At 41.1% G+C, this 23021-nt stretch overlaps 1 protein-coding gene across 1 annotated transcript in view; it reads left to right on the top strand.

Annotated features, from left to right (window-relative positions):
- The first annotated feature begins 610 nt into the window (after positions 1-610).
- LOC133542212 (D-glutamate cyclase, mitochondrial-like) overlaps positions 611-23021 on the top strand; it is a 107051-nt gene continuing 84640 nt past the window's right edge. The window contains exons 1-3 of the mRNA XM_061886108.1: positions 611-654; positions 7242-7311; positions 17603-17756. Of these exons, the coding sequence (XP_061742092.1) occupies positions 7248-7311; positions 17603-17756 (218 nt within the window). The 5' untranslated portion in view covers positions 611-654; positions 7242-7247. The remainder of the gene's footprint in view (positions 655-7241; positions 7312-17602; positions 17757-23021) is intronic.

Raw genomic sequence — 23021 nt, 5'->3', positions numbered from 1 at the left:
AAAGTGCAACAATTTACCTCCACCGCCACAACACGAGCACGTGGTGCTGGCGACGCCTGCACCTGATGACGTCATCACGCGTGGTGACGTCATCACGTCCAAGAGGACGCAGACCAAACCCACGTAAGAACGTAACGAAGAAGAAGATATAAATAAAGGTTTATAAAATTCCTAAAAATAAAAAAAAAAACATTTAAAAAAAGATAAAGAAGCAGCAATGAACTTTAAAGTAATTGTTCGAAAGGAAGTGACATAAAGCAAGATTGTGAGTTAAAGTAGAGCGAAATATCACACGTAGATTCGGTCAAAGTAAATAAAGATGAAAATGTAACAGTGGCAAGGAGTCACCTTGGCAATGTTACATTTTCACCACAAGGGGGGAAATGGAGTGATAGGTTGATGTGAGGGTGATGTAGAATGATGTAGAATATAGCACAGGGTGACACTTGGGCTTTAGAAAAATAATAATAATTTCCTTATAGATTAATAAAGTTTGTCCAAGTTTATATATATAAAAAAGAAAAACGAAAATCATTGACTTCCGGGGGATGGCGCTGTTGTACTAACCTAGTTTGCAACCGCCTTTAAATCACCGAGAAGAAGAAAACAGTCTGACGTATTTTCCGGGTCCTGTAACTTTGCTCACATATTCCAGTAAGTCCGTCCTTCCATCCATTTTCTACCGCGTGTCCCTTTAAGTATCTTGGTGTAATGACACGCCAGGTGTGACACTACCTGTTTCTTCATGTTTGTTGGTGTGTAGAATATAGTCAAGGCAGGTGTGACACTAGCTGGATGTAGGTGTGTAGAATATAGTCAAGCCAGGTGTGACACTAGCTGGATGTAGGTGTGTAGAATATAGTCAAGCCAGGTGTGACACTAGCTGGATGTAGGTGTGTAGAATATAGTCAAGCCAGGTGTGACACTAGCTGGATGTAGGTGTGTAGAATATAGTCAAGCCAGGTGTGACACTAGCTGGATGTAGGTGTGTAGAATATAGTCAAGCCAGGTGTGACACTAGCTGGATGTAGGTGTGTAGAATATAGTCAAGCCAGGTGTGACACCTGCTGGATGTAGGTGTGTAGAATATAGTCAAGCCAGGTGTGACACTAGCTGGATGTAGGTGTGTAGAATATAGTCAAGCCAGGTGTGACACCTGCTGGATGTAGGTGTGTAGAATATAGTCAAGCCAGGTGTGACACTAGCTGGATGTAGGTGTGTAGAATATAGTCAAGCCAGGTGTGACACCTGCTGGATGTAGGTGTGTAGAATATAGTCAAGCCAGGTGTGACACTAGCTGGATGTAGGTGTGTAGAATATAGTCAAGCCAGGTGTGACACTAGCTGGATGTAGGTGTGTAGAATATAGTCAAGCCAGGTGTGACACTAGCTGGATGTAGGTGTGTAGAATATAGTCAAGCCAGGTGTGACACTAGCTGGATGTAGGTGTGTAGAATATAGTCAAGCCAGGTGTGACACTAGCTGGATGTAGGTGTGTAGAATATAGTCAAGCCAGGTGTGACACCTGCTGGATGTAGGTGTGTAGAATATAGTCAAGCCAGGTGTGACACTAGCTGGATGTAGGTGTGTAGAATATAGTCAAGCCAGGTGTGACACCTGCTGGATGTAGGTGTGTAGAATATAGTCAAGGCAGGTGTGACACCTGCTGGATGTAGGTGTGTAGAATATAGTCAAGCCAGGTGTGACACTAGCTGGATGTAGGTGTGTAGAATATAGTCAAGCCAGGTGTGACACCTGCTGGATGTAGGTGTGTAGAATATAGTCAAGCCAGGTGTGACACTAGCTGGATGTAGGTGTGTAGAATATAGTCAAGGCAGGTGTGACACTAGCTGGATGTAGGTGTGTAGAATATAGTCAAGCCAGGTGTGACACTAGCTGGATGTAGGTGTGTAGAATATAGTCAAGCCAGGTGGGACACTAGCTGGATGTAGGTGTGTAGAATATAGTCAAGCCAGGTGTGACACCTGCTGGATGTAGGTGTGTAGAATATAGTCAAGCCAGGTGTGACACTAGCTGGATGTAGGTGTGTAGAATATAGTCAAGCCAGGTGTGACACTAGCTGGATGTAGGTGTGTAGAATATAGTCAAGCCAGGTGTGACACTAGCTGGATGTAGGTGTGTAGAATATAGTCAAGCCAGGTGTGACACCTGCTGGATGTAGGTGTGTAGAATATAGTCAAGCCAGGTGTGACACTAGCTGGATGTAGGTGTGTAGAATATAGTCAAGCCAGGTGTGACACTAGCTGGATGTAGGTGTGTAGAATATAGTCAAGCCAGGTGTGACACTAGCTGGATGTAGGTGTGTAGAATATAGTCAAGGCAGGTGTGACACTAGCTGGATGTAGGTGTGTAGAATATAGTCAAGCCAGGTGTGACACTAGCTGGATGTAGGTGTGTAGAATATAGTCAAGCCAGGTGTGACACTAGCTGGATGTAGGTGTGTAGAATATAGTCAAGCCAGGTGTGACACCTGCTGGATGTAGGTGTGTAGAATATAGTCAAGCCAGGTGTGACACTAGCTGGATGTAGGTGTGTAGAATATAGTCAAGGCAGGTGTGACACTAGCTGGATGTAGGTGTGTAGAATATAGTCAAGCCAGGTGTGACACTAGCTGGATGTAGGTGTGTAGAATATAGTCAAGCCAGGTGTGACACTAGCTGGATGTAGGTGTGTAGAATATAGTCAAGGCAGGTGTGACACTAGCTGGATGTAGGTGTGTAGAATATAGTCAAGCCAGGTGTGACACTAGCTGGATGTAGGTGTGTAGAATATAGTCAAGCCAGGTGTGACACTAGCTGGATATAGGTGTGTAGAATATAGTCAAGCCAGGTGTGACACTAGCTGGATGTAGGTGTGTAGAATATAGTCAAGCCAGGTGTGACACTAGCTGGATGTAGGTGTGTAGAATATAGTCAAGGCAGGTGTGACACTAGCTGGATGTAGGTGTGTAGAATATAGTCAAGGCAGGTGTGACACTAGCTGGATATAGGTGTGTAGAATATAGTCAAGCCAGGTGTGACACTAGCTGGATGTAGGTGTGTAGAATATAGTCAAGCCAGGTGTGACACTAGCTGGATGTAGGTGTGTAGAATATAGTCAAGCCAGGTGTGACACTAGCTGGATGTAGGTGTGTAGAATATAGTCAAGGCAGGTGTGACACTAGCTGGATGTAGGTGTGTAGAATATAGTCAAGCCAGGTGTGACACTAGCTGGATGTAGGTGTGTAGAATATAGTCAAGCCAGGTGGGACACTAGCTGGATGTAGGTGTGTAGAATATAGTCAAGCCAGGTGTGACACCTGCTGGATGTAGGTGTGTAGAATATAGTCAAGCCAGGTGTGACACTAGCTGGATGTAGGTGTGTAGAATATAGTCAAGCCAGGTGTGACACTAGCTGGATGTAGGTGTGTAGAATATAGTCAAGCCAGGTGTGACACTAGCTGGATGTAGGTGTGTAGAATATAGTCAAGCCAGGTGTGACACTAGCTGGATGTAGGTGTGTAGAATATAGTCAAGCCAGGTGTGACACTAGCTGGATGTAGGTGTGTAGAATATAGTCAAGGCAGGTGTGACACTAGCTGGATGTAGGTGTGTAGAATATAGTCAAGGCAGGTGTGACACTAGCTGGATATAGGTGTGTAGAATATAGTCAAGCCAGGTGTGACACTAGCTGGATGTAGGTGTGTAGAATATAGTCAAGCCAGGTGTGACACTAGCTGGATGTAGGTGTGTAGAATATAGTCAAGCCAGGTGTGACACTAGCTGGATGTAGGTGTGTAGAATATAGTCAAGGCAGGTGTGACACTAGCTGGATGTAGGTGTGTAGAATATAGTCAAGCCAGGTGTGACACTAGCTGGATGTAGGTGTGTAGAATATAGTCAAGCCAGGTGGGACACTAGCTGGATGTAGGTGTGTAGAATATAGTCAAGCCAGGTGTGACACCTGCTGGATGTAGGTGTGTAGAATATAGTCAAGCCAGGTGTGACACTAGCTGGATGTAGGTGTGTAGAATATAGTCAAGCCAGGTGTGACACTAGCTGGATGTAGGTGTGTAGAATATAGTCAAGCCAGGTGTGACACTAGCTGGATGTAGGTGTGTAGAATATAGTCAAGCCAGGTGTGACACTAGCTGGATGTAGGTGTGTAGAATATAGTCAAGCCAGGTGTGACACCTGCTGGATGTAGGTGTGTAGAATATAGTCAAGCCAGGTGTGACACTAGCTGGATGTAGGTGTGTAGAATATAGTCAAGCCAGGTGTGACACTAGCTGGATGTAGGTGTGTAGAATATAGTCAAGCCAGGTGTGACACTAGCTGGATGTAGGTGTGTAGAATATAGTCAAGGCAGGTGTGACACTAGCTGGATGTAGGTGTGTAGAATATAGTCAAGCCAGGTGTGACACTAGCTGGATGTAGGTGTGTAGAATATAGTCAAGCCAGGTGTGACACTAGCTGGATATAGGTGTGTAGAATATAGTCAAGCCAGGTGTGACACTAGCTGGATGTAGGTGTGTAGAATATAGTCAAGCCAGGTGTGACACTAGCTGGATGTAGGTGTGTAGAATATAGTCAAGGCAGGTGTGACACTAGCTGGATGTAGGTGTGTAGAATATAGTCAAGGCAGGTGTGACACTAGCTGGATGTAGGTGTGTAGAATATAGTCAAGGCAGGTGTGACACTAGCTGGATGTAGGTGTGTAGAATATAGTCAAGCCAGGTGTGACACTAGCTGGATGTAGGTGTGTAGAATATAGTCAAGCCAGGTGTGACACTAGCTGGATGTAGGTGTGTAGAATATAGTCAAGCCAGGTGTGACACCTGCTGGATGTAGGTGTGTAGAATATAGTCAAGCCAGGTGTGACACTAGCTGGATGTAGGTGTGTAGAATATAGTCAAGCCAGGTGTGACACTAGCTGGATGTAGGTGTGTAGAATATAGTCAAGGCAGGTGTGACACTAGCTGGATGTAGGTGTGTAGAATATAGTCAAGCCAGGTGTGACACTAGCTGGATGTAGGTGTGTAGAATATAGTCAAGCCAGGTGTGACACTAGCTGGATGTAGGTGTGTAGAATATAGTCAAGCCAGGTGTGACACTAGCTGGATGTAGGTGTGTAGAATATAGTCAAGCCAGGTGTGACACTAGCTGGATGTAGGTGTGTAGAATATAGTCAAGCCAGGTGTGACACTAGCTGGATCTAGGTGTGTAGAATATAGTCAAGCCAGGTGTGACACTAGCTGGATGTAGGTGTGTAGAATATAGTCAAGCCAGGTGTGACACTAGCTGGATGTAGGTGTGTAGAATATAGTCAAGCCAGGTGTGACACTAGCTGGATATAGGTGTGTAGAATATAGTCAAGGCAGGTGTGACACTAGCTGGATGTAGGTGTGTAGAATATAGTCAAGCCAGGTGTGACACCTGCTGGATGTAGGTGTGTAGAATATAGTCAAGCCAGGTGTGACACCTGCTGGATGTAGGTGTGTAGAATATAGTCAAGCCAGGTGTGACACCTGCTGGATGTAGGTGTGTAGAATATAGTCAAGCCAGGTGTGACACTAGCTGGATGTAGGTGTGTAGAATATAGTCAAGCCAGGTGTGACACTAGCTGGATGTAGGTGTGTAGAATATAGTCAAGCCAGGTGTGACACTAGCTGGATGTAGGTGTGTAGAATATAGTCAAGCCAGGTGTGACACTAGCTGGATGTAGGTGTGTAGAATATAGTCAAGCCAGGTGTGACACTAGCTGGATGTAGGTGTGTAGAATATAGTCAAGCCAGGTGTGACACTAGCTGGATGTAGGTGTGTAGAATATAGTCAAGCCAGGTGTGACACTAGCTGGATGTAGGTGTGTAGAATATAGTCAAGCCAGGTGTGACACCTGCTGGATGTAGGTGTGTAGAATATAGTCAAGGCAGGTGTGACACCTGCTGTATGTAGGTGTGTAGAATATAGTCAAGCCAGGTGTGACACTAGCTGGATGTAGGTGTGTAGAATATAGTCAAGCCAGGTGTGACACTAGCTGGATGTAGGTGTGTAGAATATAGTCAAGCCAGGTGTGACACCTGCTGGATGTAGGTGTGTAGAATATAGTCAAGCCAGGTGTGACACTAGCTGGATGTAGGTGTGTAGAATATAGTCAAGCCAGGTGTGACACTAGCTGGATGTAGGTGTGTAGAATATAGTCAAGCCAGGTGTGACACTAGCTGGATGTAGGTGTGTAGAATATAGTCAAGCCAGGTGTGACACTAGCTGGATGTAGGTGTGTAGAATATAGTCAAGCCAGGTGTGACACTAGCTGGATGTAGGTGTGTAGAATATAGTCAAGCCAGGTGTGACACTAGCTGGATGTAGGTGTGTAGAATATAGTCAAGCCAGGTGTGACACTAGCTGGATGTAGGTGTGTAGAATATAGTCAAGCCAGGTGTGACACTAGCTGGATGTAGGTGTGTAGAATATAGTCAAGCCAGGTGTGACACTAGCTGGATGTAGGTGTGTAGAATATAGTCAAGCCAGGTGTGACACCTGCTGGATGTAGGTGTGTAGAATATAGTCAAGCCAGGTGTGACACCTGCTGGATGTAGGTGTGTAGAATATAGTCAAGCCAGGTGTGACACTAGCTGGATGTAGGTGTGTAGAATATAGTCAAGCCAGGTGTGACACCTGCTGGATGTAGGTGTGTAGAATATAGTCAAGCCAGGTGTGACACCTGCTGGATGTAGGTGTGTAGAATATAGTCAAGCCAGGTGTGACACTAGCTGGATGTAGGTGTGTAGAATATAGTGAGGGTGACGCAGTAGGAACACCTTTTAAAGGCAATGCATTTGTTCTAGGAATCACATCCTAAGTTGTTTATTGATGGGCAGCGTGGCTGGAGCCTATCTCAGTTGCATTTGGGCAGAAGGCGACATACACCCTGGACAAGTCACCCCGTCATCGCAGGGCCAACACAGATAGACAGACAACATTCACACTCACATTCACACACTAGGGACCATTTAGTGTTGCCAAACAACCTATCCCCAGGTGCATGTCTTTGGAGGTGGGAGGGGCCCAAAAATACTTTTTACAATACATTTGAATTTAATTCTGTCACAAGGCACCGTTTTTTCCTTCTTCTACATGAGTGAGTATCTTCTGCACAAATTAGCATCTTCTGCAAGAGTGAGAATCTTCTGCATGAGTTAGTATCTTCTGGATTCAAAATGATTGTCTTCTTGTGTAACAGTGAATCATGCTGGCTGCTGTCAAAGGAGCAAGTCTTGGCCTGAGATACTTCAGCAGTAACTGCAGCAAAGGTAAAACACAGCAGGAGTGAGTATCTTCTGCAGGAGTGAGTATCTTCTGCAGGAGTGAGTATCTTCTGCAGGAGTGAGTATCTTCTGCAGGAGTGAGTATCTTCTGCAGGAGTGAGTATCTTCTGATGGAGTGAGTATCTTCTGCAGGAGTGAGTATCTTCTGTAGGAGTGAGTATCTTCTGCAGGAGTGAGTATCTTCTGTAGGAGTGAGTATCTTCTGCAGGAGTGCGTATCTTCTGCAGGAGTGAGTATCTTCTTCAGGAGTGAGTATCTTCTGCAGGAGTGAGTATCTTCTGCAGGAGTGAGTATCTTCTGTAGGAGTGAGTATCTTCTGCAGGAGTGAGTATCTTCTGTAGGAGTGAGTATCTTCTGCAGGAGTGCGTATCTTCTGCAGGAGTGAGTATCTTCTGTAGGAGTGAGTATCTTCTGTAGGAGTGAGTATCTTCTGCAGGAGTGAGTATCTTCTGCAGGAGTGAGTATCTTCTGCAGGAGTGAGTATATTCTGCAGGAGTGAGTATCTTCTGCAGGAGTGAGTATCTTCTGCAGGAGTGAGTATCTTCTGCAGGAGTGAGTATATTCTTCAGGAGTGAGTATCTTCTGCAGGAGTGAGTATCTTCTGCAGGAGTGAGTATCTTCTGCAGGAGTGAGTATATTCTTCAGGAGTGAGTATCTTCTGCAGGAGTGAGTATCTTCTGCAGGAGTGAGTATCTTCTGTAGGAGTGAGTATCTTCTGCAGGAGTGAGTATCTTCTGTAGGAGTGAGTATCTTCTGCAGGAGTGAGTATCTTCTGCAGGAGTGAGTATCTTCTGTAGGAGTGAGTATCTTCTGCAGGAGTGAGTATCTTCTGCAGGAGTGAGTATATTCTGCAGGAGTGAGTATATTCTGCAGGAGTGAGTATCTTCTGCAGCAGTGAGTATATTCTGTAGGAGTGAGTATATTCTGTAGGAGTGAGTATCTTCTGCAGGAGTGAGTATCTTCTGCAGGAGTGAGTATCTTCTGTAGGAGTGAGTATATTCTGTAGGAGTGAGTATATTCTGTAGGAGTGAGTATCTTCTGCAGGAGTGAATATCTTCTGTAGGAGTGAGTATCTTCTGCAGGAGTGAGTATCTTCTGCAGGAGTGAGTATCTTCTGCAGGAGTCAGTATATTCTGTAGGAGTGAGTATCTTCTGCAGGAGTGAGTATATTCTGTAGGAGTGAGTATATTCTGTAGGAGTGAGTATATTCTGTAGGAGTGAGTATCTTCTGCAGGAGTGAGTATCTTCTGTAGGAGTGAGTATCTTCTGTAGGAGTGAGTATATTCTGCAGGAGTGAGTATCTTCTGTAGGAGTGAGTATCTTCTCTAGGAGTGAGTATCTTCTGCAGGAATGCGTATCTTCTGTAGGAGTGAGTATATTCTGCAGGAGTGAGTATCTTCTGTAGGAGTGAGTATCTTTTGCAGGAGTGAGTATATTCTGTAGGAGTGAGTATCTTCTGCAGGAGTGAGTATCTTCTGCAGGAGTGAGTATATTCTGTAGGAGTGAGTATCTTCTGCAGGAGTGAGTACCTTCTGCAGGAGTGAGTATCTTCTGCAGGAGTGAGTACCTTCTGTAGGAGTGAGTATCTTCTGCAGGAGTGAGTATATTCTGTAGGAGTGAGTATATTCTGTAGGAGTGAGTATCTTCTGCGGGAGTGAGTATCTTCTGCAGGAGTGAGTATCTTCTGTAGGAGTGTGTATATTCTGCATGAGTGCGTATATTCTGTAGGAGTGAGTATATTCTGTAGGAGTGAGTATATTCTGCAGGAGTGAGTATATTCTGTAGGAGTGAGTATATTCTGTATGATTGAGTATCTTCTGCAGGAGTGAGTATCTTCTGCAGGAGTGAGTACCTTCTGTAGGAGTGAGTATCTTCTGCAGGAGTGAGTATATTCTGTAGGAGTGAGTATCTTCTGTAGGAGTGAGTATCTTCTGTAGGAGTTAGTATCTACTGCAGGAGTGAGTATATTCTGTAGGAGTGAGTATCTTCTGTATGAGTGAGTATCTTCTGCAGGAGTGAGTATCTTCTGCAGGAGTATCTTCTGCAGGAGTGAGTGCCTTCTGTAGGAGTGAGTATCTTCTGCAGGAGTGAGTATATTCTGTAGGAGTGAGTATATTCTGTAGGAGTGAGTATCTTCTGCAGGAGTGAGTATCTTCTGTAGGAGTGAGTATCTTCTGCAGGAGTGAGTATCTTTTGTAGGAGTGAGTATCTTCTGCAGGAGTGAGTATCTTCTGCAGGAGTGAGTATCTTCTGCGGGAATGAGTATCTTCTGCAGGAGTATCTTCTGCAGGAGTGAGTACCTTCTGTAGGAGTGAGTATCTTCTGCAGGAGTGAGTATATTCTGTAGGAGTGAGTATCTTCTGTAGGAGTGAGTATATTCTGTAGGAGTGAGTATATTCTGTAGGAGTGAGTATCTTCTGTAGGAGTGAGTATCTTCTGTAGGAGTTAGTATCTACTGCAGGAGTGAGTATATTCTGTAGGAGTGAGTATCTTCTGTATGAGTGAGTATCTTCTGCAGGAGTGAGTATCTTCTGCAGGAGTATCTTCTGCAGGAGTGAGTGCCTTCTGTAGGAGTGAGTATCTTCTGCAGGAGTGAGTATATTCTGTAGGAGTGAGTATATTCTGTAGGAGTGAGTATCTTCTGCAGGAGTGAGTATCTTCTGTAGGAGTGAGTATCTTCTGCAGGAGTGAGTATCTTTTGTAGGAGTGAGTATCTTCTGCAGGAGTGAGTATCTTCTGCAGGAGTGAGTATCTTCTGCAGGAGTGAGTATCTTCTGCGGGAATGAGTATCTTCTGCAGGAGTATCTTCTGCAGGAGTGAGTACCTTCTGTAGGAGTGAGTATCTTCTGCAGGAGTGAGTACCTTCTGTAGGAGTGAGTATCTTCTGTAGGAGTGAGTATATTCTGTAGGAGTGAGTATATTCTGTAGGAGTGAGTATCTTCTGCAGGAGTGAGTAATTTCTGTAGGAGTGAGTATCTTCTGCAGGAGTGAGTATCTTCTGTAGGAGTGAGTATATTCTGCAGGAGTGAGTATCTTCTGTAGGAGTGAGTATCTTCTCTAGGAGTGAGTATCTTCTGCAGGAATGCGTATCTTCTGTAGGAGTGAGTATATTCTGCAGGAGTGAGTATCTTCTGTAGGAGTGAGTATCTTTTGCAGGAGTGAGTATATTCTGTAGGAGTGAGTATCTTCTGCAGGAGTGAGTATCTTCTGCAGGAGTGAGTATCTTCTGTAGGAGTGAGTATCTTCTGCAGGAGTGAGTACCTTCTGCAGGAGTGAGTATCTTCTGCAGGAGTGAGTATCTTCTGTAGGAGTGAGTATCTTCTGTAGGAGTGAGTACCTTCTGTAGGAGTGAGTATCTTCTGCAGGAGTGAGTATCTTCTGCAGGAGTGAGTATCTTCTGCAGGAGTGAGTATCTTCTGCGGGAGTGAGTATCTTCTGCAGGAGTGAGTATCTTCTGCAGGAGTGAGTATCTTCTGCAGGAGTGAGTATCTTCTGTAGGAGTGTGTATATTCTGCATAAGTGAGTATATTCTGTAGGAGTGAGTATATTCTGTAGGAGTGAGTATATTCTGCAGGAGTGAGTATATTCTGTAGGAGTGAGTATATTCTGTATGAGTGAGTATCTTCTGCAGGAGTGAGTATCTTCTGCAGGAGTGAGTATCTTCTGCAGGAGTGAGTACCTTCTGTAGGAGTGAGTATCTTCTGCAGGAGTGAGTATATTCTGTAGGAGTGAGTATCTTCTGCAGGAGTGAGTATATTCTGTAGGTGTGAGTATCTTCTGTAGGAGTGAGTATCTTCTGTAGGAGTGAGTATCTTCTGTAGGAGTGAGTATCTTCTGCAGGAGTGAGTATCTTCTGCAGGAGTGAGTATATTCTGCAGGAGTGAGTATATTCTGTAGGAGTGAGTATCTTCTGCAGGAGTGAGTATCTTCTGTAGGAGTGAGTATATTCTGTAAGAGTGAGTATATTCTGTAGGAGTGAGTATCTTCTGCAGGAGTGAGTATCTTCTGTAGGAGTGAGTATCTTCTGCAGGAGTGAGTATCTTCTGCAGGAGTGAGTATCTTCTGCAGGAGTGAGTATCTTCTGCAGGAGTGAACATCTTCTGCAGGAGTGAGTATCTTCTGCAGGAGTGAGTATCTTCTGCAGGAGTGAGTATATTCTGTAGGAGTGAGTATCTTCTGTAGGAGTGAGTATCTTCTGCAGGAGTGAGTATCTTCTGCAGGAGTGAGTATCTTCTGCAGGAGTGAGTATCTTCTGTAGGAGTGAGTATATTCTGTAGGAGTGAGTATCTTCTGCAGGAGTGAGTATCTTCTGTAGGAGTGAGTATCTTCTGCAGGAGTGAGTATCTTCTGCAGGAGTGAGTATCTTCTGCAGGAGTGAGTATCTTCTGTAGGAGTGAGTATCTTCTGCAGGAGTGAGTACCTTCTCTAGGAGTGAGTACCTTCTGCAGGAGTGAGTATATTCTGCAGGAGTGAGTATCTTCTGCAGGAGTGAGTATCTTCTGCAGGAGTGAGTATCTTCTGCAGGAGTGAGTATCTTCTGTAGGAGTGAGTATCTTCTGTAGGAGTGAGTACCTTCTGCAGGAGTGAGTATATTCTGCAGGAGTGAGTACCTTCTGCGGGAGTGAGTATCTTCTGCGGGAGTGAGTATCTTCTGCAGGAGTGAGTATCTTCTGCGGGAGTGAGTATCTTCTGCAGGAGTGAGTATCTTCTGCAGGAGTGAGTATCTTCTGCAGGAGTGAGTATCTTCTGCAGCAGTGAGTATTTTCTGCAGCAGTGAGTATCTTCTGCAGGAGTGAGTATCTTCTGCAGGAGTGGGTATCTTCTGCAGGAGTGAGTATCTTCTGCAGGAGTGAGTATATTCTGCAGGAGTGAGTATATTCTGTAGGAGTGAGTATATTCTGCAGGAGTGAGTATCTTCTGCAGGAGTGAGTATATTCTGTAGGAGTGAGTATATTCTGTTTGAGTGAGTATCTTCTGTAGGAGTGAGTATCTTCTGCAGGAGTGAGTATCTTCTGTAGGAGTGAGTATCTTCTGCAGGAATGAGTATCTTCTGTAGGAGTGAGTATCTTCTGCAGCAGTGAGTATCTTCTGCAGGAGTGAGTATCTTCTGCAGGAGTGGGTATCTTCTGCAGGAGTGAGTATATTCTGCAGGAGTGAGTATCTTCTGCAGGAGTGAGTATATTCTGTAGGAGTGAGTATATTCTGTTTGAGTGAGTATCTTCTGTAGGAGTGAGTATCTTCTGCAGGAGTGAGTATCTTCTGTAGGAGTGAGTATCTTCTGCAGGAATGAGTATCTTCTGTAGGAGTGAGTATCTTCTGCAGGAGTGAGTATATTCTGCAGGAGTGAGTATATTCTGTAGGAGTGAGTATCTTCTGCAGGAGTGAGTATCTTCTGCAGGAGTGAGTATCTTCTGTAGGAGTGAGTATCTTCTGTAGGAGTGAGTATCTTCTGCAGGAGTGAGTATCTTCTGTAGGAGTGAGTATATTCTGCAGGAGTGAGTATCTTCTGCAGGAGTGAGTATCTTCTGTAGGAGCGAGTATCTTCTGTAGGAGTGAGTATCTTCTGCAGGAATGAGTATCTTCTGCAGGAGTGAGTATATTCTGCAGGAGTGAGTATCTTCTGTAGGAGTGAGTATCTTTTGCAGGAGTGAGTATATTCTGTAGGAGTGAGTATCTTCTGCAGGAGTGAGTACCTTCTGCAGGAGTGAGTATCTTCTGTAGGAGTGAGTATCTTCTGTAGGAGTGAGTACCTTCTGTAGGAGTGAGTATCTGCTGCAGGAGTGAGTATATTCTGTAGGAGTGAGTACCTTCTGTAGGAGTGAGTATCTTCTGCAGGAGTGAGTATCTTCTGCGGGAGTGAGTATCTTCTGCAGGAGTGAGTATCTTCTGCAGGAGTGAGTATCTTCTGCAGGAGTGAGTATCTTCTGCAGGAGTGTGTATATTCTGCATAAGTGACTATATTCTGTAGGAGTGAGTATATTCTGTAGGAGTGAGTATATTCTGCAGGAGTGAGTATATTCTGTAGGAGTGAGTATCTTCTGTAGGAGTGAGTATCTTCTGCAGGAGTGAGTATATTCTGCAGGAGTGAGTATCTTCTGCAGGAGTGAGTATATTCTGTAGGAGTGAGTATATTCTGTAGGAGTGAGTATATTCTGCAGGAGTGAGTATATTCTGTAGGAGTGAGTATTTTCTGCAGGAGTGAGTATCTTCTGCAGGAGTGAGTATCTTCTGCAGGAGTGAGTATCTTCTGCAGGAGTGAGTATCTTCTGTAGGAGTGAGTATCTTCTGCAGGAGTGAGTACCTTCTGTAGGAGTGAGTATCTTCTGCAGGAGTGAGTATATTCTGCAGGAGTGAGTACCTTCTGTAGGAGTGAGTATCTTCTGCAGGAGTGAGTATCTTCTGCGGGAGTGAGTACCTTCTGCGGGAGTGAGTATCTTCTGCAGGAGTGAGTATCTTCTGTAGGAGTGTGTATATTCTGCATAAGTGAGTATATTCTGTAGGAGTGAGTATATTCTGTAGGAGTGAGTATATTCTGCAGGAGTGAGTATATTCTGTAGGAGTGAGTATCTTCTGTAGGAGTGAGTATCTTCTGCAGGAGTGAGTATCTTCTGCAGGAGTGAGTATATTCTGCAGGAGTGAGTATCTTTTGCAGGAGTGAGTATATTCTGTAGGAGTGAGTATATTCTGTAGGAGTGAGTATATTCTGCAGGAGTGAGTATATTCTGTAGGAGTGAGTATCTTCTGTAGGAGTGAGTATCTTCTGCAGGAGTGAGTATCTTCTGCAGGAGTGAGTATATTCTGTAGGAGTGAGTATCTTCTGCAGGAGTGAGTATACTCTGTAGGAGTGAGTATATTCTGTAGGAGTGAGTATATTATGTAGGAGTGAGTATCTTCTGCAGGAGTGAGTATCTTCTGTAGGAGTGAGTATCTTCTGCAGGAGTGAGTATCTTCTGCAGGAGTGAGTATCTTCTGTAGGAGTGAGTATCTTCTGCAGGAGTGAGTATCTTCTGTAGGAGTGAGTATCTTCTGCAGGAGTGAGTATCTTCTGCAGGAGTGAGTATCTTCTGTAGGAGTGACTATCTTCTGCAGGAGTGAGTATCTTCTGTAGGAGTGAGTATCTTCTGCAGGAGTGAGTATCTTCTGCAGGAGTGAGTACCTTCTGCAGGAGTGAGTATATTCTGCAGGAGTGAGTACCTTCTGCGGGAGTGAGTATCTTCTGCAGGAGTGAGTATCTTCTGCAGGAGTGAGTATATTCTGTAGGAGTGAGTATATTCTGTAGGAGTGAGTATCTTCCGCAGGAGTGAGTAAATTCTGTAGGAGTGAATATCTTCTGCAGGAGTGAGTATCTTCTGCAGGAGTGAGTATATTCTGTAGGAGTGAGTATCTTCTGTAGGAGTGAGTATCTTCTGCAGGAGTGAGTATCTTCTGCAGGATTGAGTATCTTCTGTAGGAGTGAGTATATTCTGTAGGAGTGAGTATCTTCTGCAGGAGTGAGTATCTTCTGTAGGAGTGAGTATCTTCTGCAGGAGTGAGTATCTTCTGTCGGAGTGAGTATCTTCTGCAGGAGTGAGTATCTTCTGCAGGAGTGAGTATATTCTGTAGGAGTGAGTATCTTCTGCAGGAGTGAGTACCTTCTGTAGGAGTGAGTACCTTCTGCAGGAGTGAGTATATTCTGCAGGAGTGAGTATCTTCTGTAGGCGTGAGCATCTTCTGCAGGAGTGAGTATATTCTGTAGGAGTGAGTATCTTCTGTAGGAGTGAGTATCTTCTGCAGGAGTGAGTATCTTCTGTAGGAGTATCTTCTGCAGGAGTGAGTATATTCTGTAGGAGTGAGTACCTTCTGCAGGAGTGTGTATATTCTGCATAAGTGAGTATATTCTGTAGGAGTGAGTATATTCGGCAGGAGTGAGTGTATTCTGTAGGTGTGAGTATCTTCTGCAGGAGTGAGTATCTTCTGCAGGAGTGAGTATCTTCTGTAGGAGTGAGTATCTTCTGTAGGAGTGACACTAGCTGGATGTAGGTGTGTAGAATACAGAAAATTTGTCCTGGGAGGTTTTCGGGAGAGGCACTGAATTCCAGGAGTTACTAGATACTACATATATACTTACATCATGTATATATTACATGTTATTATGAATGTTACTACATGACATATATGCTTACATCATGTATATATTACAAGTTATTATGAATGTTAGTAGATACTACATATATACTTACATCATGTATATATTACATGTTATTTATGAATGTTACTACATTACATATATACTTACACCATGTATATATTACATGTTATTATGAATGTTAGTAGATACTACATATATACTTACATCATGTATATATTACATGTTATTATGAATGTTACTAGATACTACATATATACTTAGATCATGTATATATTACATGTTATTTATGAATGTTACTACATGACATATATACTCACATCATGTATATATTACATGTTATTATGAATGATACTAGATACTACATATATACTTACATCATGTATATATTACATGTTATTATGAATGTTACTACATGACATATATACTCACATCATGTATATATTACATGTTATTATGAATGATACTAGATACTACATATATACGTACATCATGTATATATTACATGTTATTATGATGTTACTACATGACATACATACTTACAGTGTGTACATAAAACCTTAATGGAGTGGCTTGAAAGTTTTTGAGCACTTTATATGCAGAATAGAGCGACTTACTGACATTTATTTATTAGTTAGAATGCATTAAAGGAATGCATGTCTTAATAAGGATTGTGAAAAACAAAAGTGCATTTCCCCTCTAGATATCCCCCTCCATGTTCCAGACATGATGGTGTTAGGTGGTCAGCTACTAATGATGTTGTTCAGCAGGACTACTCACTCTACTTTGCATCTCTCCATCAGCTGCAAATTCAATTGAGAATTCCCTTTACGGATTTAATAAATGAAAGTAAAAGCTTGGCGCTGTCTTGTTCCATCATGAGTCAATAATAACCCACCCATATGACCCTTGGTGTGTGAACTGTGTTTCAGGGTATGACCCTTGGTGTGTGAACTGTGTTTCAGGGTATGACCCTTGGTGTGTGAACTGTGTTTCAGGGTATGACCCTTGGTGTGTGAACTGTGTTTCAGGGTATGACCCTTGGTGTGTGAACTGTGTTTCAGGGTATGACCCTTGCTGTGTGAACTGTGTTTCACGGTATGACCTTTGGTGTGTGAACTGTGTTTCAGGGTATGACCCTTGGTGTGTGAACTGTGTTTCAGGGTATGACCCTTGGTGTGTGAACTGTGTTTCAGGGTATGACCCTTGGTGTGTGAACTGTGTTTCAGGGTATGACCCTTGGTGTGTGAACTGTGTTTCAGGGTATGACCCTTGGTGTGTGAACTGTGTTTCAGGGTATGACCCTTGGTGTGTGAACTGTGTTTCTGGGTGTGACCCTTGGTGTGTGAACTGTGTTTCAGGGTATGACCCTTGGTGTGTGAACTGTGTTTCAGGGTGTGACCCTTGGTGTGTGAACTGTGTTACAGGGTGTGACCCTTGGTGTGTGAACTGTGTTTCAGGGTATGACCCTTGGTGTGTGAACTGTGTTTCAGGGTATGACCCTTGGTGTGTGAACTGTGTTTCAGGGTATGACCCTTGGTGTGTGAACTGTGTTTCAGGGTATGACCCTGGGTGTGTGAACTGTGTTTCAGGGTATGACCCTTGGTGTGTGAACTGTGTTTCAGGGTATGACCCTTTGTGTGTGAACTGTGTTTCAGGGTATGACCCTTGGTGTGTGAACTGTGTTTCAGGGTATGACCCTTAGTGTGTGAACTGTGTTTCAGGGTATGACCCTTGGTGTGTGAACTGTGTTTCAGGGTATGACCCTTGGTGTGTGAACTGTGTTTCAGGGTATGACCCTTGGTGTGTGAACTGTTTCAGGGTATGACCCTTGGTGTGTGAACTGTGTTTCAGGGTATGACCCTTGGTGTGTGAACTGTGTTTCAGGGTATGACCCTTTGTGTGTGAACTGTGTTTCAGGGTATGACCCTTGGTGTGTGAACTGTGTTTCAGGGTATGACCCTTGGTGTGTGAACTGTGTTTCAGGGTATGACCCTTGGTGTGTGAACTGTGTTTCAGGGTATGACCCTTGGTGTGTGAACTGTGTTTCAGGGTATGCCCCTTAGTGTGTGAACTGTGTTTCAGGGTATGACCCTTGGTGTGTGAACTGTGTTTCAGGGTATGACCCTTGGTGTGTGAACTGTGTTTCAGGGTACCGGCAAGCTCACCTGGTCATCCTCCCTAAACATTTGGCCGACGACTTTGAGGCGTTCTGCCACAGTAATCCTGCTCCTTTGCCGCTGCTGGAGCGCAGACAGTGGGGGGAACACTCCTGCCCACCTCTGGCTAAAGATGATGTCATCAGGTAAGACTTTCTTCCTTGCTACTGATGAAGCCCACCTGTTCAGTGCGGCACGTGAGCTCAAAACATTCCATGTCACACCCAGTAGTGTGTATAATAGTACTGTGTACGATAGTAGTGTGTATAATAGTAGTCTGTATAATAGTAGTGTGTATAATAGTAGTGTGTATAATAGTGTGTATAGGAGTAGTCTTTATAATAGTAGTGTATAATAGTAGTGTGTGTATAATAGTAGTGTGTATGATAGTACTGTGTGTATAGGAGTAGTGTGTAGAATAGTAGTGTGTATAATAGTAGTTTGTATAATAGTAGTGTGTATAATAGTGTGTATAGGAGTAGTCTTTATAATAGTAGTGTATAATAGTAGTGTGTGTATAATAGTAGTGTGTATAATAGTAGTGTGTATAATAGTAGTGTGTATAGGAGTAGTGTGTATAATAGTAGTGTGTATAGGAGTAGTGTGTATAATAGTAGTGTGTAAAATAGTAGTGTGTATAGGAGCAGTCTTTATAATAGTAGTGTGTATAATAGTAGTGTGTGTATAATAGTAGTGTGTATAGGAGCAGTGTGTACAATAGTAGTGTGTATAATAGTAGTGTGTATAGGAGCAGTGTGTACAATAGTAGTGTGTATAATAGTAGTGTGTATAATAGTAGTGTGTATAGGAGTAGTGTGTATAATAGTAGTGTGTAAAATAGTAGTGTGTATAGGAGTAGTGTGTATAATAGTAGTGTGTAAAATAGTAGTGTGTATAGGAGCAGTCTTTATAATAGTAGTGTGTATAATAGTAGTGTGTGTATAGGAGTAGTGTATATAATAGTAGTGTGTAAAATAGTAGTGTGTATAGGAGTAGTGTGTATAATAGTAGTGTGTAAAATAGTAATGTGTATAGGAGTAGTCTTTATAATAGTAGTGTGTATAATAGTAGTGTGTATAATAGTAGCGTGTATAGGAGCAGTGTGTATAATAGTAGTGTGTATAATAGAAGTGTGTATAGGAGTAGTGTGTATAATAGTAGTGTGTATTGGAGTAGTGTGTATAATAGTAGTGTGTATAATAGTAGTGTGTATACGAGATGTATGTATAGGAGTAGTGTGTATAATAGTAGTGTTTATAATAGTAGTGTGTATAATAGTAGTGTGTATAATAGTAGTGTGTATAGGAGTAGTGTGTATAACAGTAGTGTGTATAATAGTAGTGTGTGTATAGGAGCAGTGTGTATAATAGTAGTGTGTAAAATAGTAGTGTGTATAGGAGTAGTCTTTATAATAGTAGTGTGTATAATAGTAGTGTGTGTATAATAGTAGTGTGTATAGGAGCAGTGTGTTTAATAGTAGTGTGTATAATAGAAGTGTGTATAGGAGTAGTGTGTATAATAGTAGTGTGTATAATAGTAGTGTGTATAGGAGTAGTGTGTATAATAGTAGTTTGTATAGGAGTAGTGTGTATAATAGTAGTGGGTATAATAGTAGTGTGTATAATAGTAGTGTGTATTGGAGTAGTGTGTATAATAGTAGTGTGTATAGGAGCAGTGTGTATAATAGTAGTGTGTATAATAGTAGTGTGTATAGGAGATGTATGTATAGGAGTAGTGTGTATAATAGTAGTGTTTATAATAGTAGTGTGTATAATAGTAGTGTGTATAATAGTAGTGTGTATAGGAGTAGTGTGTATAATAGTAGTGTGTATAATAGTAGTGTGTATAGGAGCAGTGTGTATAATAGTAGTGTGTATAATAGTAGTGTGTATAGGAGTAGTGTGTATAATAGTAGTGTGTATAATAGTAGTGTGTATAGGAGTAGTGTGTATAATAGTAGTGTGTATAATAGTAGTGTGTATAATAGTAGTGTGTATAGGAGTAGTGTGTATAATAGTAGTGTGTAAAATAGTAGTGTGTATAGGAGTAGTGTGTATAATAGTAGTGTGTAAAATAGTAGTGTGTATAGGAGCAGTCTTTATAATAGTAGTGTGTATAATAGTAGTGTGTATAGGAGTAGTGTGTATAATAGTAGTGTGTAAAATAGTAGTGTGTATAGGAGTAGTCTTTATAATAGTAGTGTGTATAATAGTAGTGTGTATAATAGTAGTGTGTATAATAGTAGTGTGTATAATAGTAGTGTGTATAATTGTAGTGTGTATAGGAGCAGTGTGTATAATAGTAGTGTGTATAATAGTAGTGTGTATAATAGTAGTGTGTATAATTGTAGTGTGTATAGGAGTAGTGTGTATAATAGTAGTGTGTATAATAGTAGTGTGTATAGGAGTAGTGTGTATAATAGTAGTGTGTATAATAGTAGTGTGTATAATAGTAGTGTGTATAATAGTAGTGTGTATAATAGTAGTGTGTATAGGAGTAGTGTGTATAATAGTAGTGTGTATAATTGTAGTGTGTATAGGAGCAGTGTGTATAATAGTAGTGTGTATAATAGAAGTGTGTATAGGAGTAGTGTGTATAATAGTAGTGTGTATAGGAGTAGTGTGTATAATAGTAGTGTGTATAGGAGTAATGTGTATAGGAGTAGTGTGTATAATAGTAGTGTGTCTAATAGTAGTGTGTATAATAGTAATGTGTATAATAGTAGTGTGTATAGGATTAGTGTGTATAATAGTAGTTTGTATAATAGTAGTGTGTATAGGAGCAGTGTGTATAATAGTAGTGTGTATAATAGTAGTGTGTATAGGAGTAGTGTGTATAATAGTAGTTTGTATAATAGTAGTGTGTATAGGAGCAGTGTGTATAATAGTAGCGTGTATAATAGTAGTGTGTATAATAGTAGTGTGTATAATAGTAGTGTGTATAGGAGTAGTGTGTATAATAGTAGTGTGTATAGGAGTAGTGTGTATAATAGTAGTGTGTATAGGAGTAGTGTGTATAATAGTAGCGTGTATAATAGTAGTGTGTATAATAGTAGTGTGTATAATAGTAGTGTGTATAGGAGTAGTGTGTATAATAGTAGTGTGTATAGGAGTAGTGTGTATAATAGTAGTGTGTATAGGAGCAGTGTGTATAATAGTAGCGTGTATAATAGTAGTGTGTATAATAGTAGTGTGTATAATAGTAGTGTGTATAGGAGTAGTGTGTATAATAGTAGTGTGTATAGGAGTAGTGTGTATAATAGTAGTGTGTATAGGAGCAGTGTGTATAATAGTAGTGTGTATAGGAGCAGTGTGTATAATAGTAGTGTGTATAGGAGTAGTGTGTATAATAGTAGTGTGTATAGGAGCAGTGTGTATAATAGTAGTGTGTATAGGAGCAGTGTGTATAATAGTAGTGTGTATAGGAGCAGTGTGTATAATAGTAGTGTGTATAATAGTAGTGTGTATAGGAGTAGTGTGTATAATAGTAATGTGTATAATAGTAGTGTGTATAGGAGCAGTGTGTATAGAAGTAGTGTGTATAATAGTAGTGTGTATAGGAGTAGTGTGTCTGATAGTAGTGTGTATAATAGTAGTGTGTATAGGAGTAGTGTGTATAATAGTAGTGTGTATAGGAGCAGTGTGTATAATAGTAGTGTGTATAATAGTAGTGTGTATAATAGTAGTGTGTATAGGAGTAGTGTGTATAATAGTAGTGTGTATAATAGTAGTGTGTATAGGAGTAGTGTGTATAATAGTAGTGTGTATAATAGTAGTGTGTATAATAGTAGTGTGTATAGGAGTAGTGTGTATAATAGTAGTGTGTAAAATAGTAGTGTGTATAGGAGTAGTGTGTATAATAGTAGTGTGTAAAATAGTAGTGTGTATAGGAGCAGTCTTTATAATAGTAGTGTGTATAATAGTAGTGTGTGTATAGGAGTAGTGTATATAATAGTAGTGTGTAAAATAGTAGTGTGTATAGGAGTAGTGTGTATAATAGTAGTGTGTAAAATAGTAGTGTGTATAGGAGCAGTCTTTATAATAGTAGTGTGTATAATAGTAGTGTGTGTATAGGAGTAGTGTATATAATAGTAGTGTGTAAAATAGTAGTGTGTATAGGAGTAGTGTGTATAATAGTAGTGTGTAAAATAGTAATGTGTATAGGAGTAGTCTTTATAATAGTAGTGTGTATAATAGTAGTGTGTATAATAGAAGTGTGTATAGGAGTAGTGTGTATAATAGTAGTGTGTATAATAGTAGTGTGTTTAATAGTGTGTATAATAGTAGTGTGTATAATAGTAGTGTGTATAATAGTAGTGTGTATAATAGTAGTGTGTATACGAGATGTATGTATAGGAGTAGTGTGTATAATAGTAGTGTTTATAATAGTAGTGTGTATAATAGTAGTGTGTAAAATAGTAGTGTGTATAGGAGTAGTCTTTATAATAGTAGTGTGTATAATAGTAGTGTGTGTATAATAGTAGTGTGTATAGGAGCAGTGTGTTTAATAGTAGTGTGTATAATAGAAGTGTGTATAGGAGTAGTGTGTATAATAGTAGTGTGTATAATAGTAGTGTGTATAGGAGTAGTGTGTATAATAGTAGTTTGTATAGGAGTAGTGTGTATAATAATAGTGTGTATAATAGTAGTGTGTATAATAGTAGTGTGTATAATAATAGTGTGTATAATAATAGTGTGTATAATAGTAGTGGGTATAATAGTAGTGTGTATAATAGTAGTGTGTATTGGAGTAGTGTGTATAATAGTAGTGTATATAATAGTAGTGTGTATAATAGTAGTGTGTATAGGAGATGTATGTATAGGAGTAGTGTGTATAATAGTAGTGTTTATAATAGTAGTGTGTATAATAGTAGTGTGTATAATAGTAGTGTGTATAGGAGTAGTGTGTATAATAGTAGTGTGTATAATAGTAGTGTGTATAGGAGCAGTGTGTATAATAGTAGTGTGTAAAATAGTAGTGTGTATAGGAGCAGTCTTTATAATAGTAGTGTGTATAATAGTAGTGTGTGTATAGGAGTAGTGTGTAAAATAGTAGTCTGTATAGGAGTAGTGTGTATAATAGTAGTGTGTATAATAGTAGTGTGTATAGGAGCAGTGTGTATAATAGTAGTGTGTAAAATAGTAGTGTGTATAGGAGCAGTCTTTATAATAGTAGTGTGTATAATAGTAGTGTGTGTATAGGAGTAGTGTATATAATAGTAGTGTGTATAATAGTAGTGTGTATAGGAGTAGTGTGTATAATAGTAGTGTGTAAAATAGTAGTGTGTATAGGAGTAGTCTTTATAATAGTAGTGTGTATAATAGTAGTGTGTATAATAGTAGTGTGTATAATAGTAGTGTGTATAATAGTAGTGTGTATAGGAGTAGTGTGTATAATAGTAGTGTGTATAA

Source organism: Nerophis ophidion, linkage group LG24 (assembly GCF_033978795.1).
Source record: "Nerophis ophidion isolate RoL-2023_Sa linkage group LG24, RoL_Noph_v1.0, whole genome shotgun sequence".
NCBI lineage: Eukaryota > Metazoa > Chordata > Actinopteri > Syngnathiformes > Syngnathidae > Nerophis > Nerophis ophidion.
The sequence above is the reverse complement of the archived record's forward strand: the minus strand, read 5'-3'. Positions and strand labels throughout refer to the sequence as shown.